The 17,757-nt window shown below is 35.6% G+C and overlaps 2 protein-coding genes across 12 annotated transcripts in view; one reads left to right on the top strand and one right to left on the bottom strand.

The window, feature by feature from the left end:
* Positions 1-1,719, top strand: part of JAK1 (Janus kinase 1) — a 118,544-nt gene extending 116,825 nt beyond the window's left edge. For all 10 annotated transcript variants that reach the window (XM_036234820.1, XM_016159132.2, XM_036234818.1 and 7 more), the window contains one exon: positions 357-1,719. In XM_036234820.1, the coding sequence (XP_036090713.1) occupies positions 357-461 (105 nt within the window). In that variant the 3' untranslated portion in view covers positions 462-1,719. The remainder of the gene's footprint in view (positions 1-356) is intronic.
* Positions 1,716-17,757, bottom strand: part of RAVER2 (ribonucleoprotein, PTB binding 2) — a 69,476-nt gene continuing 53,434 nt past the window's right edge. For both annotated transcript variants that reach the window (XM_016159133.2, XM_036234830.1), the window contains exon 13: positions 1,716-3,963. In XM_016159133.2, coding sequence (XP_016014619.2) covers positions 3,817-3,963 — 147 coding nt within the window. In that variant the 3' untranslated portion in view covers positions 1,716-3,816. The remainder of the gene's footprint in view (positions 3,964-17,757) is intronic.

Raw genomic sequence — 17,757 nt, 5'->3', positions numbered from 1 at the left:
CCACTTAATAGCATTTATGGCATTCAGTTTTCTGTATTCTAAAGTGAATTGAGCCTTTAAAACTAACTCTTTAGACTAAGATGTACTGAATAGTAGAGTCAAAAGAGTGAAGGAAAAAGTATGGAAATTTATAGACTCTAAATCGAGATATAACTTCACTCTTAAATTGGTTTATGGTCAGTTAACTCATGAGCTTTTCAAATCTTATTTATGAAGTATAATTGTCATATTTTCTGTATCTTTAAAATTATTCAAATACTCTTATTTTATAAAGGAAAGTGATTTCCACAGTTCTTAGTCTTGCTGTATCTAAAATTTTTACAAAAGATCCCAAATCTAACATTTTACTTTTACAGATTTATCACCTTATGAGAAAATGCTGGGAATTCCACCCATCTAATCGGACAACCTTTCAGAACCTTATCGAAGGATTTGAAGCACTTTTAAAAATAGGAGCATGAAGAACATTTAAATCCCACTGTGTATCAAGTTCTCCTTCCCATAATGAATACCCAGGCCATTTGAAATCATTTTTAATGGAAAAAGTTTGTATTCTGTCTAAAAAGATACTTGGGTACGTATCCATGTATAAGACACTGTAGTGCTTAATGTGTGTAAGTACTTCTTCCTCTAAATTTGGCACGAGTAACATAGTGACAAATAATCAACCAAAAATATTAGCACTCCTCCTTTTGGAAAGAATATACTACCATTTCATCTGGCTCCTCTCACAGCTGTACAGCAGAATGGCATTTTTCAAAAGATGAGCTGATGATAGTAAAGTCACAAGACGATTGCTTTCTCTCAGCTGCCAGTTGATTTGAAATGTTTCTGGCATATAAAAATCAAAGGTTAATGGACTTAGATGACACTCTAACATGCTCTAAAGTTTCATTATCTACACAGTGACAGATACCCATAATATAGTATACAAAAACAAGGGTATGCCTGTCACCAGTAGGACTTAAACTTTAAATTGTTTCTCTAGTGGCTTAGCTCCTGTCCCTTTGGGTGACCAGTGGTACCCATTTTATTTTTTTTGAGAAACTTGGTCATACTCAGGGGGACAGTTATGGAATAGATCCTTTGCTGCATGATGTTAATGATGTTAATTCTTGAGAACTGTGCCAGTGCTTTCCTAATCAGATTTGATTCCAAGAACCTGGATGCTATTATACATGCTTTTAAGAAATGTCCATGGATATCCTTTTATAACTACCACTTTGGGGCAAGCTATTCCAGCATTGGTTTTGGATGCTGTATGCAACAAGACTATATACCATGCACACTGCACTGTTCTTAGAGTATTTCAGTACTTATATCCATCTGCAAAAGTCGATCACTATTTTGACCATCACCCTACAGCATAGGACTTGAAAGAAAAGACCCAGGTAGAAGCACTGTGGAGTTCAGGATCCACTAGACAGTTTTCAGTTTGCTTGGGGGTAGCTGGGTGATCAAAATGTTAAGCTCTGATTCAATGTGAACCATAAGACCTATATGACCAAGAGTCTGAAAAACTGTGTTAATACTGTCTAGCATTTGTTTGATGTTATTATTTTTCACCTTTTGAGCCTGATAACGAGTTCTGGATTCAATGGCAATAATGAACTTGCCATTTAGAGTTGTTCAATAACCTTACATCACTATCAAACCTGTGGCCACTCTATATGCACTTTTTGTTTACTCTTTATACAAATAAATATGCTAGAGACTTCACATGCATATGCTTTTTAATATTAAGATTTCGTTTTCATAGCATTTCAGACAATTTGTTTACTTAGAAAAATAACAGTAACTTTGAGAGGTTTGGTAATGGTCCTTATTACTAACAACACTTGATTTGTACTTATCTGTTATGTCCAGTGATAATGGGGCACAGGCCAGTACAGATGGCAGATCCACATGTGCTATAATCCAAAATATCTTTTAGTTCTTTCAACCTCTTCCTGCTTTCATTTTTGCAGCTCTGATTTAAAATTCACTATCTTCTGTTTCTACTGTCACAGAAGTGACTAAGCATTGAAGAAGCTTAATGAACAGGAAAATGGGAAGAAGTGCAGAGCAAGGAGAAGCCATTATTTATCTCCTGAGTCATAACCGAGGAACGGTTATCCCGATCAGTTATTCATAGGTAGTATACTTCTTAGAAACTCTTAGTTTTAACTTTCTGGCTGTCATTTCCAAAAGAATATATGCAATAAATTAGACCAAGTAAAATTCTTTACAAATCATACAACATATCAATTTTAAACTTCATAATTAAAACAGGATCTTATAAGTCCACCAAATTACAAGGCATTTTAATGCTCAGAGTTCAAAAAGACTAGAATCAGTGAGACCCCCCTAAACTCCATTACATCAATTATGTGGTCTCATAACAAGGAACAAACGTAGAGATTTCTAGATGGCAAAGCATTTCTCATGCATTTGATACCAGGGTCTTCAGGAAATGGTGATGTGAAAAGTTATATGCAATAAAACAAATTTTTCACAAATTGGGTTAAATAATAGCCGATAAATTTTTAGCTTAATACACTACAGAAGAATGAGACCAAGCAGAGTGAGGTAAAGCTTATTAGCTCAAAATAGTTATTATAAATACTGTTACTCCATAAGATTCCTTCAGAAAGGACAATATTGAATGCTTTATTATAATTTTGTAGAAATAGGGCATTTGACGGTCAAAATATGCCCTATTCTAGTAATTAGATCATCACTAGTCTATGCTATGAAACAAGACAAACCTAGGTTCTTTGCCTCTTACAAGTCTGCTGCAAAAGCTAAAGGTGACATAAAAAGACTAAGTAATCAGTACTGTCAGTCAGGGGTCGGCACACTTTCTCTGTGAAGAGCCAGACAGTAAGTGCTTTTGGCTTTGCAAGCCTTCTGGTCCCTGTCGCAGCTGTTCTGCTCTGCCACCACAGCACAAGAGTAACCATAGGAAATGTGTCAATGAATGAGCACGGTTGTGGTCCAATAAAATGTTACGTATGGGCACTGAACTTCTATAATTTTAAAGTCATAGGTTTTCATTTTTCCTCCAACCATTTAAAAATGTAAACATCATTCTTAGCTGGTAGTCTGTACAAAAACAGGTAGAAGACTGAATTTAACCCCAGGGTAGAGTTTGCCAACCCCTGAAATTAGATCACCAGAGCTACTTTTCTTAAAACACCTTGTTTTTCACAAAAGGCATAAGTGGTTAATAACATATTAAGAGTAAAGCCTCTGTAGCAGTGTATACCTTGGACATCACTATCACTCTGTTTGGATTTTATATTGCATGGCTGGTGTGGGGGTAATAATTTAGTCTGCTTATAAGAGCATCTTTATAACAGTACCATCACTGCATTTTGTACTTGTATTCCTATAGTTCTACTGAAAAGATCTAAAAATCTATAAATGAGATTACTTCTAAGGGAAATTAAATTGAAATACACATTGGCTTATAAGAAACTCATTCTTCTAAGGCCCAGGAAACAAAACTGTTTCCCATTTATTGCTTCAAATTTTTATATATGGTGTCAAAATTCTTCCCAGTCCTAAAACAAGGAATATTGTTAATTTCTACAGTGGACTTATATCACATTGACTAAGATGAATCTAATTCTAGTGGAAAATGTCCTCAATTGATGTCTCTTCTTATTGCTACTTTTTATTTGGCAATTATGCCTGCTGCACAACACAGTTCCTTCTGGGAAACTATAAACCCGTATTTAAAGGATATGGCTAGTCTGAATGTAGTTAAGGCAGCGATGAACAGCAGAGATACTGCAAAGAACCTTATGAGGTTATATAAGGAAAGAACTTAGCTCAGTACACTCGCTTCTTTTTTAAGTAGGTCTCCATGTAATATGCTCCTTTGCCCTGAGAATGCTGGTCAACAAATTCCACTGAACCACCTTCTGGGGCAGAGACGAGATATGATGAGCCTCGCTTTTCATTTCTTAAAGATGACACCTATAAGAAAAAGAAATCACAACTAATGCTAAAACCTATGTTAAAATTGATTTGCTGACGATGTTTACAGGAAAAGCAATTCTACTTCAGATTTGGTATAAAAATGGAATAGTAGGATAAATAACAGAGCTGTCAAAAAAATTGAACAAACTTCTTTGTTAAATCATTTTAAAATTTCTATATCAAAATCACTTGTGGAACTTTTGCAAAACACAGACCAGTCTGAGTGCCCGTTCTCCCCTATAACCCCGTTTTGGGGAAAGGAAAAAAACATTGCAGTTGCTTCTACTATTTGCACCTAGTTAAACCCCACTGAATCAGAATACCATACCTGATGCCAGTATTCCTCTGAAAGGAGAGTGCCTAAGAAACTGCTGCATATCAAATTAAATGTTAAGTTCATGCCGTAATAAAAAGTAGCAAGAGAATAAACTAGTAGGTGTAAAAACTGGCAAATGATGTCAGTGAAAATAACATACCTTCTAGAGAGCAATGTGAATTCAAACTTTAGAAAGCGTGTTAAAATGCCTATTGCCAGGCTCTATCACGGAGATTCTGATCTGGAAGTGTTTATGGTAAGAAGGGCCAAAACATTCCTCACAAGTAATCACAGTAATCAATACAATAAAACAGATGTGCAGCACAGCCCCGCGAGCTCCTAATTTTTCTCACATTTACAATCTTTTTGAAGCATAATTATATAACAACATACAAGAATGTAGAAATGACTCATAAGGAAAACTTCCAGTAATGCAGATGAGTCTTCTCACATTACAGTTAAAATTATAATAGTTTTTAAACCAATAATGGTCACAATTTTAAAAATGGGGGTTAACTTGTGAGATGATGAGTCTGTTACCACTCCCTGTAGATAACGTAGTTCTCATGTTGAGAGGGATAAGGAGATGACTAAGAGTGACACAGGAGGCTACTGAGTGCCCTCCTCCCATGGACTCACCGAACGTACAGCTACACATGGGCAAGTCCCTCTAAGAGAGGTCCAGAAATGAACTGAGCTACTCCTACACACTAGACAGAGAAAATGCCCACACTGAAATGGGTAGGAAAGGCTTGAGACATATTGCATAAACCTCACCCCCAGCACAGCACCATACAACAAATAGACTAAGTTTTATGTAAGCCTCATGGTGACAAAGCCGAAACCTACAGTGAGTGAGTGTGTATGTATGAATTCATATATACTATGAATGGCATGAAGAGAAAGTAAAGCATACAACTGCAGATTATGATCAAATCGCAAGACAGCAGGAGGAAGCTACAAAACAACCAGAAAATAACAAAATGACAATAGTAAGTACGTATGCATCAATAATGACTAAATATAAATCGACTAAATTCTCCAATTGACAGATATAGAGCAAATGAATGAATGAAAATCAAGGCTCAACAATGTGTTTACAAGAGTCTTAGCTTAAAGGACACACAGACTAAAAGTGAAAGAATGCAAAAAAATTCGATACAAAGGAAAGCAAGGGTCACTGTACTTGTGTCAGACAAAATAAACTTTAACAAAATGTCATTATAAAAGAGGTCAATAAGAGGATATAACAGTTATAAATATTTATGAACCTTAAACAGGACCACCTAACATATAAAGCAAATATTAATCACTGTGAACTGAGAAATAGGCAGCAATATAATAATAGGGGAATTCCATACACCACTTTCAACAATGGATTATGTGGGAAGAAAATCATTAAGGAAACATAGGTTGTAAACTACATGGTAGACCAGATGACATAACAAAAACATGCAGAACATTCCATTCAAAAGCTACCAAATACAGGTACTCAACAACACATGGGACATTCTCCAGGGTAGATTGTATATCAGGTCACAAAACAAGTCTCAATAAATTTAAGAAGACTGAAATCACATCAAGCATCTTTTCAGACCAAAATGGCATGAAACTGGAAAATTGACAAGGGCGATTAAACAATATCCTCCTGTACAATGGGTCAAATTGAAAGAAAAATTATCTTGAGAAAGGTGAAAATGGAAACACGACATATCAAAACTTATGGGATGCAGTGAAAGCAGTTAAAAGGAAGTTTATAGTGATAAATGCCTACATGAAGAAAAAGCCATCTCATATTAACAACCTACCTTTACATTTCAAGGAACTAGAAAAATAAAAAACTAAGCTCAAAGTTGGTAGAAGGAAGGAAAGATCAGAATAGAAATAAATAAAACACTAAAAAGACAATAGAAAAAATTAATGAAAATAAGAGTCAGTTCTTTGAAAAGATAAAACTGACAAAACTTTAGCTAGACTCACCAAGACAGGACTTCAATAAATGAAGTTATGAATGAAAGAGGGGACTTTACAACTTATACGACAGAAATCAATCACAGAGACCATTAAGAATAATTATATATATAAACACAATGGACAACCTAGAAGAAAAGGGTAAATTACTAGAAACACACAATCTACAAAGAAGTAGAAAGTACGAACAGACTGATTACTAGTAAGGAGATTGAATCAGTAATTAAAAACCTCGCTACACAGAAAAGTCCAGGACCAGATGGTTTGACTGGTGAATCCTACTAAACATTTAAAGAATTAATACCAATCCTTCTCAAACTCTTCCAGAAAACAGAGGAGGATGAACACTTCCAAACTCATTTTACAAGGCCAGCATTACCCCTGCACCCAAAGCAACCAAGGACACTACAAGAAAATTACAGGCAAAAATCCTCGATGAACGTAGATATAAAAATCCTTAATAAAATATTGGCAAACTGAATTCAACAATACATTAAAAAGATTCTACACCATGATCAAGCGTGATGTATCCCAAAGGTACAAGGATGGTTCAACATCCACAAATCAATGTAATACACCCATTAACAAAATGAAAATAAAAATCATGGTCATCTCAACAGATACAGAAAAGCATCTGAAATTCAACATCCATTCATGATTAAAAACTCTTGATAAAGTGGGTATAGAGGGAATATGCCTTAACATGATGTAGGCCAAATATGACGAGCCTACACACATCTCACTCAACAATGAAAAGCCAAACGCCTCTAAGATTAGGAACAACACAAAGATGCCCACTTTTGCCCCTTATTCAACATAGTGTTAGAAGCCCTCACCAGAGCAATTAGGCAAGAAAAGGAAAAGGCATCCAAATTGGAAAAGAAGAAGTAAAACTGTCACTATTTACAGATGACATGATGCTACACACAGAGAACCCTAAAGACTCCATTAAAAACCAATTAGAACTAATAAACGATTTCAGTAAAGTTGCAAGATCCTAAATCAGTATACAAAAATCAGTTGCTTTTCTATACACTAATAATGACTGTCAGAAAGAGAAATTAAGAAAATCTCATTTACAACAGAATCGAGGAAAAAAATCAGGAATAAATTTAACCAAGGACATGAAAGATATGTACACTGAAAAGTATAAGAAGCTTATGAAATAAATTGAAGGCACAAATGGAAAGATATTCTGTGTTCATAGATTAGAAGGAGTAACATTGTTAAAAATGTCCATGCGATCCCTATCATATTTCTAATGGCATTTTTCACAGAAATAGAACAAACAATCCTAAAATTTGTATGGAACTACAAAAGATCCCAAGTGGCCAAAACAATCTTGAGAAAGAACAAACTTAGATGCATCATGCATACTGATTTTAAACTATATTACAAAGCTATAGTAATCAAAACAGTATGGTACAAGACACACATATCACTGGGATAGAATAGAAAGGCCAGAAATGAACCTACACATAAATGGTCAATTAATTTATGACAAAGAAGCCAAGTATGTACAATTGGGAAAGACTATCTGTTCAATAAATGGTGCTGCGGTAATGGGATAGTCACAGGCAAAAGAATGCTACTGGCCCCCGATCTTAGAACATATACCAACATTAATTCAAAATGAGTTAAATATTTGAACACTTAAAAATAAAGGTACAAAAGCAGAAATAAATAAGTGGGACTACATCGAACTAAAAAAGCTAAACAGCAGAAGAAATCAACAAAATGGAAAGGCCCAACTTCCCAAATGGGAGAAAATAGTTGCATATCACATATATGATAGAGGTTAATGTCCAAAATACATAAATATCTCACATGACAGCATGAAAACAATCTGATTATAAAATGAGTGGAGGATCTGAATAGATATTTTTCCAAAGAAGACATACAAATGGCCAGCAGGTACATGAAAAGGCGTTCAACATCACTAATCATCAGGCAAATGCAAATCAAAACAATAATGCAATATCGCCTCACACCTATTAGAATGGCTGTTATAAAAAAGAGAAAATGACAAGTATAGGCAAGGACATGTAGAAAAGGGAAACTGTGCCCTGTTAGTGAGAATGCGAATTGCTGCAAACATGGAAAACAGTTTGGAGTTCCTCAAAGTATTAAAAGTAGAGCTACCACATGATCCAGTGATTCCACTTCTAGGTATTTATCCAAACGAAAGAAAAAAAGTAGGTCAAAACATAAACACACGCCTATATTCAATGCAGCATTATTTATAATAGCCAAAATACTGAAGTAACATAAATGTCCCTTGAACAGATTTTTTAAAATGTGGTATATGATGGAATATTATTCAGCCATTAAAAAGAAGGAAATACTGCAATTTGTAAAAACCTGGGTGACTTGAGGACAATATGCTAAGTGAAGTAAGTCAAAGACAAATACTATGTGATCTTATATGTGAGATCTAAAAAGTAAACAAGAAAATGAAGCAAACCAAACTCATGGATACAGAGAACAGACTGGTGGTTGCCAGAGGTGACAGGGGTGGGGTGGTGAAATGGGTAATGGTGATTAAAGGGACAAATTTCCAGCCAGTTATAAAATAAATAAGTACTGGGCATGTAATGTACAGCATGGTGACTATAATTAATAATACTATATTGTGTATTTGAAAGTTGCCAAGAGTAAATATTAAAAGTTCTCATCACAAAGAACAAATTCTGTAACTATGGATGGTAGTGGATTTAACTAGACTTATTGTGACCATTTTGAAACATATATAAATACTGAATCATATTGTACACCTGCAACTAATATGTCAATTATATCTCTCTCAATTTACAAGAGAAATTCCACCCTCGAGAAGGGCTGCCTGCAACAAAACTGTGCTTGCTAACCCAGCAGTCCCCAACCTTTTTGGCACCAGGGTCCACTGTTCTTAGCACTGGGGAGCAGCTGCAAATACAGATGAAGCTTCCTCGGTTGCCCACTGCTCACCTCCTGCTGTGTTTCTCACAGGCCACGGGCCAGTACCAGTCCGCAGCCTAGGGATTAGGGACCCCAGCTTAGTTGGAGCCTCTTCCCCCCTCACTCTCCTTCCCCTACTACCAAGCCTCTTCATTATTCTCTTCAGCTGCGTTCTCTGTTTGAGTTCCTTTGTTGGTCTGGTTGTCGTCTTACTGCAGGTTGGACCACAGAACTAACACCATCAGACCCTTAACTTCAATTATAAAGAACTGTTTCGTATCAGCTTTCTTCCTCTAAAAAATGATAAGTCCTTTAAATTAGTTTAATTTTGAAAAGCTACTTGTTTTACAACCTAATTCACTTTTCAAAAACAGGGAGAGAAACAATAAATACCTTACTCTGGAATGTGGAAATCTCACTTTCTTTAATTCCCTTCCCTGCTATGCAGTAATCCATGTTTCACATCTTCGTATAAATCAAATCAACAACCTGAATATTCCTCTCTTTCTATACCATCTTTATTCTCATAAGCCAGGTAAGAAACTTATTAGATACTTTCATTCAAAGGACTTCCCAGCTGTGCTACACCATTCTCAATAAGAACCACCAGTCGAGATACTTGCGATCAGCAAAAACTTCAAGCTTCACGGGAAATATTATTAGTAAGAAAAGGAAATGAAAATGGATGCCATTAGAGCTCACACGATACTGGGAGAAAGATAATTCTTCTGATACACTCTATCGAATATCTCTAATTTTTAGTACAAGGACTTGGGTTCAGTGGGAAATGATAATAGTTGATTAACATTTTTGAAACAAAGCTCAGTGTTTTAGGAGAAATGAATCTCTATCAAAGAAATAACAAAAAAGAGAAAACCATAAAAGAGGGAAAGTATAAAGCAAGCAAATACTTTTCCTTCTATTTCATATTTGGAGGGCACAGACATCCATGCCTTCATAGACTAACTACTGAGAGCACTGGGCTGTGTGCTACCTGGAAGAATGAAATTTGAACTGTGCCCTCCAAGAGGTCATATCCTAGGAGGGGAAGTAAAAAAAAAAAAAAGCACAAAACGATTCTAAAAGGAGAATGCCACCATGCCTAAAGAAAAATAGAGGTGAAGTGCTAAAGCTTTTTCAGAGAAGGGAAAACGAGAGAGGAGGTTTTGAGGAATCAACAAAGGTTCATGGATGATCTCACGTGAGTTAAGATTTGGAGGCAAGGTCAGATATGGTCACGAGTAGGCCAGGAATGACCCCTCTAGGAGGCGCCTGAGCAAAGGCAGACGGCAGGAAAGCATGGGCCTGTAATGGGATACAGTAGCTGGTCCATGGAAGAGAGTAGGAGCAAAGGAGATTAGAAAGGCAAGCTGGCCTCAATCACGGATAAGCTAGAATGCCAGGCTAAGGATTATAAACGAGGAATGATATGTTTGATCTTGAAATGTGGATTAACAAGCAGCTCCATAAAAAATGTGGCAATGGAGGAGACGGCACTAGAAGATCCCGCCAGGAGGCTACTGAACTGATGTTATTACACATGTGCATGCAAACACACCAGGTTATATATGATTTGAATTTTTTACATGGGATATACAAGTGAGAAAGAACAAAGCGGTTTACTTTGAAAATCCGATTTTAAAAGTATTTCAATGGGAATTTATGCTTTGGAGACACTAAAGAAAGACACTGAGAAAAGCTATAATAGTCTAACTTTGCATATCTAATATTCAGGAGGAAATCAGATCAACAACATAGCTAAACCATAGTACATGTGGGGAAGTATAAATCGACAAAATGTAATTAAGATGATCTCCTACGTTGCTACTGACATCAGCTCTGTGTAGTAGGATAGTAGATAATCTATTCAATTATCTCCATTGAAGAGATGAGAAAACAGCTCGGAAAACTTGTGACTTGGCTAAAACCACAAGGCTATTTAATGTTAGAACTGAGAATCCAATCCAGTTTTTCTCGGTTTAGTGTTCATTATTTTAACCTGCCTTATTTTTTAACCCATTTCTCATTTGCCCTGAGCATACTCGCAGGTGGCACTCGCGACTGCAGTGTTCACCCGGAGATAATTCGCAGATTACAGTCCTAACCCTACCCCCAAAATCTGCCATGAAAAGTCTCGCTTTTATCATCATTTTCACATCACTATAGTATAGCGATAGTATCTAGAAACAAATGACATCATTCTACTTATTCGTTATTTTTAGCAGTGGTATTTCCATTTACAAAATATAGTAATTCTCAATTGCTGAAAATGTAAAATCCCAGAAAACACAGCATTCCTAAACGTAGCATTCCTACACATGATATTAACACTGGCGGCAAGTGGTACTTTTTCTCTTCTAAATGGGAAATGGGTTAAAAATCTAATCTTTTGCACTCATTTACTATGAAACCTGTAACTATGCAGTTGCTATTTTATTTTTGGATTTAAAAAATCATATTTTCTTCCTTTAAAGCAAATCTTTTTATCTTCATATAAATGTAGACTTTCCTCTATTTCCATGTCAATGTAGAAAAAGAATGACACAATTTCATTTTTTGACTGCTGAAGTTTTATACTTACAATATGCCTTAAGCTTGATTTTAAAGTTTACTTCAATAATTGAACTGAACACTAGTTTTAAAAGCTCTCATAAGAATTCCAGAAAATGGAATCTTGAATATCCCTCAGAGATTATGTTTGGGATACATTAATATCAATAGTGAATTTCATCAGGCTTATCTGACATCAGCCCAAATTAAGATATTTATGATTAATACTCTTCTGAAAGGAATGTAACCAGTCAGCATGTAGTCATTTAAATACAAAATCAAATTGGTTTTCAGAAAATTCTGCCTCTATTTAGGACAACTCAACTTTACCTTTAGCCCTATTTTACCTTTTCTAAGTTTTGTCTCTAGCAAAGTCAGAATCGATGGAGAACCTAAAATGAACAACTGCGCTCATTCTTCCAGAATCTCAATCAGACCCATTTCCTATTGTTTCAAGTCCAACTCTTGGACTTCATACCTAGAGAAACGTGAATTTTTATTATCTTTTCTGCATTAAGCATAGTTCATTTCTAAAGTTTTATTTAAAGAGTTTCCTCTTTAAATTGTTTTAAAATCAATATACTTCATTTTGTAACATTGATATCACTGATGTTTGTTCCTCATATACATATATATGCATAGATTTTTTCAATTTTCATATTAATTTTTGCTTCTCAGCTACTTGCCTTTCTTCATATGAGTTAAGTTTTAACTTTGAATTTAATAACTGATCCTCCAAAAGGTATTTTACTACATTGAAAAAAAAATTTGATTATCCCCTTACGAGTTTCGGATACCAAGTTGTACAAATTATATACCTTACATTTATATATGTTTGTAAGGACTTTTTAAAAACCAAAACACATTAAAATCCTTTGAAAAATTAGATTAATGTCAGAGTAGCAAAACTGTCTTCAGATTTATACTGTATTCTATTATTTTATTTATTTTTTGAACATTTAAAATACTGACTTTGTTTATAAACAAGATTTTAAAACGAAGGTAACTAAATTTTAAACATTTCTTAATATCATTTTTTTGCAAATCATTAGAAAATTATTTCCAACATATTGCCATATTATCTGTTGCTCCATAATTATTGTTGAAAGTGGGTTTAGGTTTATAAAAATATTGAAAATATTTAATATTTGTCACAAGATTACTGATCTATCACAGTTGACACAAAAATCTTTGGGGCAAGTCTCACTGCTTTATTTGCCCACTAGGTGGCAGCATTAGGTTCTTTATATAAGAACTGATTGTTTAGGCCTTTTTGTTTTTGTTTGTTTTAAATCTTTTTAAATTTAGTTTCAAGTACACAGTACGTTGGTTAGACATCTATATAGTTCATAAAATGATCCCCCCAATTGCTCCTTCCCTCCCCTGACCCTCCGCCTAGCCAACGTATTAACGTTAACTGCATTCCCTATGCCGTGCTCCCCCATCTCCGTGACCATCCATCAGCTACGAATTTGTACTTCTTCAGCCCTTCACCCCATTCTCCCAGCCCTCCCCACACTAAATTGTCCACTACATTTGTGAGTCTGTTTTTGATTAGTTTGTTCTTTTTATTCCTTAAATTATGCATATAAGTGAAATCATAGAGTGTTTCTCTTTGTCTGACTTAAATACCTTCTAGGTCCATCAAAACAGTATCTTTTTCCACATCCTTCCTTTTCATATATAGGGGTCTTGTTTTCTTATCTTCTCAGCCATTCTATCTTTTGGTTGGAGCACTTAATTCTTTTCCATTTGAGGTACTTATTGATAGGAATGTAGTTATTACTATTCTTTATTCCTGTTTTTGATACATGTTTCTTTATAAAGAAGTCCCTCTGACATTTCCTGTAATTCTGGCTTTGTGGTGATAAATCCCTTTAGCCTATTTATGTCTGGAAAGCTCTTCATCTGTCTTTCAACTCAAAATGATAGCTTTGCTGGATAAATTATTCTTGGTTGTATATGCTGGGTCTTAATCCTTTCGAATATTTTTTGCCAAGCCCTTCTGTCCTGCATAGTTTCTTTCGAGAAATCAGCTGCCAGTCTTATGGGTGTTCTCTTATAGGCAATTATTTGTTTTCCTCTTGCTGCTTTTAATATTCTTTGTATTTACCCTTTGGGATTTTAATTATGATGTGTCTTGGTATGGGCCTCTTTGGATCCCTGATTTTTGGAATTCTCTGAGCTAGTGAAGGAAATGGACATAAAACTCCAGCCCTTTTTGGTTTTATTTCCTCTTTTCTTATCGCACCATCATCATACATTCTGTTGTTGCTTCTCTAGAACAGGCAGTCAGTTGCTTGGCAGAAAAGACTCCTTGGTGACCAAGGGCAACACAAGAGTACAGTGTGCAGGTAGATAGCACGCTGCTAATGTGCTGAATACCAGACAACAACCCAGTGTGGCCAGTTAAATAAGAATCCCAAACCACAATTTAAACAGTCACAGGAAACGACTGAAGTAATTCTTACATTATTATTTACATGACTGAAACTAATGACTACATCAAAATTAAAAGTTGCTTAAGAGAAATTTTGACTTATTTTGCCTATTTACTAAGAGGAGGAGAGGGAAAAATGTTTTCGACAGATTATAATTAGATGTTAGATTTTGGTGTTTCTAATATATTTAGTAAATTGGCTCAAAGGCTTCTCCCAACCAACAGACACAGATGTACCTACTTATCTGTACCTCAGAACCTGATGTTCCAAACTCCATTTATACATTCAAACTAACAAGATTACATAGCTGGCTATTATGCTTTTATTGCTGCTAGAGTGTGTATTACAAATTTTAAAGTAACTACATCTATTTCTGACTTGTTTTGTCAAATAACAGTTCAAATATTTAAGAAATACAGTTTTTGAGAAAATTAATAATTGCAACTCAATGACATTATTGAGAAATGGGACCATGTGAAACTGGTTTCTAATTAGAACTAGATTTAAAATAACTGATTTGGTGGTACATATATACAATGGAACATTACTCAGCCATAAGAAGAGATGAAATACTGCCATTTGCAACAACATGGATGGACCTCGAGATAATCATGCTAAGCGAAATAAGCCAGACGGAAAAAGCTGAAAATCACATGATATCACTTATATGTGGGACATAAAATAAACCTAAAAGCAACAAATGAATAGGACAAACAAACAGAGGCTCATGGACATGGACTACAGACTAGTGGTTAGAGGGTAGGGAGTGGGGGAGGAGTGGGGAGGTGGATGGGGTAAAGGGTGTCAAATATAGGGTTTGGGGGAGGGTGAAGTGGGTAAAAGGATCAAATATATGGTAGCTGAAGGAAACTGGACTTTGGGTGGTAAACACGCAATAGAATATACAGATGATATGTTGATCCCAATAAATATAATTAAAAAAATAAAATTGATTTTTCTGTTTATCAATAGATACTTTTAGGAGCTCTAAAACACTAAATGAAAATGCTACCTCTTTAGTACAGTTAAGGCTTGTTTTTTTAACATTAAAGTCCAATATTTGTTGATATTCAAAAAGTTGAGCCACAGTCACACTCTGGGCATTTTCATCACTCCTGTGCTCATTAATAGTCACTTGACAACTCCCACTGGCCCCTCGTAACCACTGCCTATTTACTTTCTCTGCAAGTTGTGTGTTCCAGAAATTTCATATAAATGGAATCATGTCATATGTGACACCTCTGCATCTGGCTACTTCACTTAGCAAAATGTTTTCAAGGCGAATTCATATTGTGACAAGGATCGGTACTCTAATTCCTTTTATGGCTGAATAATATTCCATTGTATGGATACACCACATTTTGTTTATGCGTTCATCAACTGACGGACACTTGGGTTGTTCCTTTTTTTGGCTACTATGAATAATACTGCTATGAAAATTCATATACAAGTTTATGTGTGAACCTGTATTTTAATTCTCTTGGGAATATACCTAGGTCATAAGGTAACCCTGCATTTAAAATTTTAAGGAACTGCCAAATTGTTTTCCAAAGTAGCATGTTTTACATTCTCCCTCAGCAATGTATGAGGGTAATAATTTCTCTATATCCTCACCAACACTTGCTATGACTCATTTATCTTCGTTCTTTATGTATTCTTCAGACTGGATATGTATTCATCAACTGACCTATCCTCCAAGCATGCTGATTCTTCCTTCTGCCTGTTGAAATCTGCTGCTGTAGTGAATTTTTCATTTGAGTTATTGCACTTTTCAAGTCCAGAATTTCCATTTGGTCTTCTTTTAGAGTTGCTGTCTCCTTATTGTTTTCTGTTTGGTAAGACACCGTTCTCACACTTTCATTCAGTTACTTAGACGTAGTTTCCTTTCATTCTTTGAACATTTAAGATAGGTGATTTAAAGCTAAGTAAAGTCCAGTGTTTGGGCTTCCTTAAGGACAGTCTCTCTTAATTGCTTCTCCCCCATTTAGAGGAAAAAATATGGTTTTCATATCTCATGATTTCCTGTTGAAACTGGGCATTTAAAATAACATGGCAAGTCTGGAGATCAGATTGTACTCCCTCTTCGAAATTTGTTATTGCTGTTTATTTGCTCAGTGACTTTTCTGAACTAATTATATAAAGTCTGTTTTATTTGTGTGTGGGGGGGTCACTGAAGACTCCACTCTGTTAGCTTAGTGGTCAGACAATGATTGGACAGAGATGCCCTCAACCAATAAGGCTCCCAGACTTTGCTGAGGGTGTGTGTGTGTGTTTGTGTGCACGCGCGCGCGCGTGCGTGCCTTAGCTGTCACTTCTAAATGTGAGAGTTTATAGCCTTCGAGGGTCCTTCCTGGGCATGTTCAGTCCTATACGTGTGCATGGTCTTGTAGGAGTCCCAGGTAGGGCAGCTTTTCAAAGTCCCTATGAGCATTCAATTCCCAAGTTTTTCCTATAAAGCTTTGGCTAGCCTATTCTCTGCCCCAAATGTAATCTACTATCTCAGGCAACCACAAAGTTAAACAATTTCCTCTAAATGTTTTCAACAAACTTTGTTAAAACCTTTCTGCATTGGTTAAGCTCCGAGTCAGGTCAGATGAAAACAGCCTTGCAACTGGGGTCTTCCAGGGAACCAGCAGGTAGGTCAAATATTGACAGTTCTCTGGGAATGTGGCATTGTATGAGTTCCAAACCCTTCCCACCCGCTCCTTGCGGCCGCCAACATCCTGGTCTTCCCTGTGAATATGGACTGTTGGAAACAGGAATAGGGTAAGTTAAAAGACCACGAAGCTAGCTGTTCTTACGACATCTTGCCATTTTTCTTGACTAAATACTATAAGCCTGTGGTTACTTCCCAGAGTTTTGTAAAAGTTTTATTGGCGATTTTTGGAGGAGAGGTTTCTATTGTGTCATTTTTTGCTGATGTCATCTATGGCTTGGATTTTCCACGTAGGCCCAAGATATATCACAAACTAATTTAGAGTATGGAATGAGGCAAGAATTTGGGCTCATGTTTTCCAATATGGATAATTAGTTGTTCTAACATTTCTCTTCATCTGTTACATTGTTTTGGCATTTTTGTCAAAAATCAATTTACCACTTACGTATGGTCTATTTTTGGACTGTTCCACTGATACATTTGCCTAGCATTAGGCCAGCACCACACAGTCTTAGTAACTATGACTTTACATCTGGAATTCATCCTCCAACATTGTTCTTTTATAAGACTGTTTTGGATAGTGCAGCTCCTTTGAATTTCAATATAATTTAAAAAATCAGATTGTTTATCTCTAAGAAAAAAGACTGCTGAGAAACTGGTTAGAATTGTACTGAATCTATTGATCAATTTGAGGAGAACTGATATCATACCAATATCCAAGTTTTCCCATCCATGAACATATGGTATGTAACTCTCCATTCACAGGCATCTTTTTTAATTTTTCTCAGTAATGTTTTGTAACAAGTTTTCATTGTAGAGTTCTTGCAAATATTCTCTTAATTTACTGCTATGTATTTCATGTCTGGTATCATAAATGGAAATTTTTTTTAAAGTTTATTTTCTGATTGTTTGCTGCGAGT

The sequence above is a fragment of the Rousettus aegyptiacus genome, unplaced genomic scaffold, assembly GCF_014176215.1.
Source record: "Rousettus aegyptiacus isolate mRouAeg1 unplaced genomic scaffold, mRouAeg1.p scaffold_m13_p_1, whole genome shotgun sequence".
In the NCBI taxonomy this organism is placed as follows: Eukaryota; Metazoa; Chordata; class Mammalia; order Chiroptera; family Pteropodidae; genus Rousettus; species Rousettus aegyptiacus.
The sequence above is the reverse complement of the archived record's forward strand: the minus strand, read 5'-3'. Positions and strand labels throughout refer to the sequence as shown.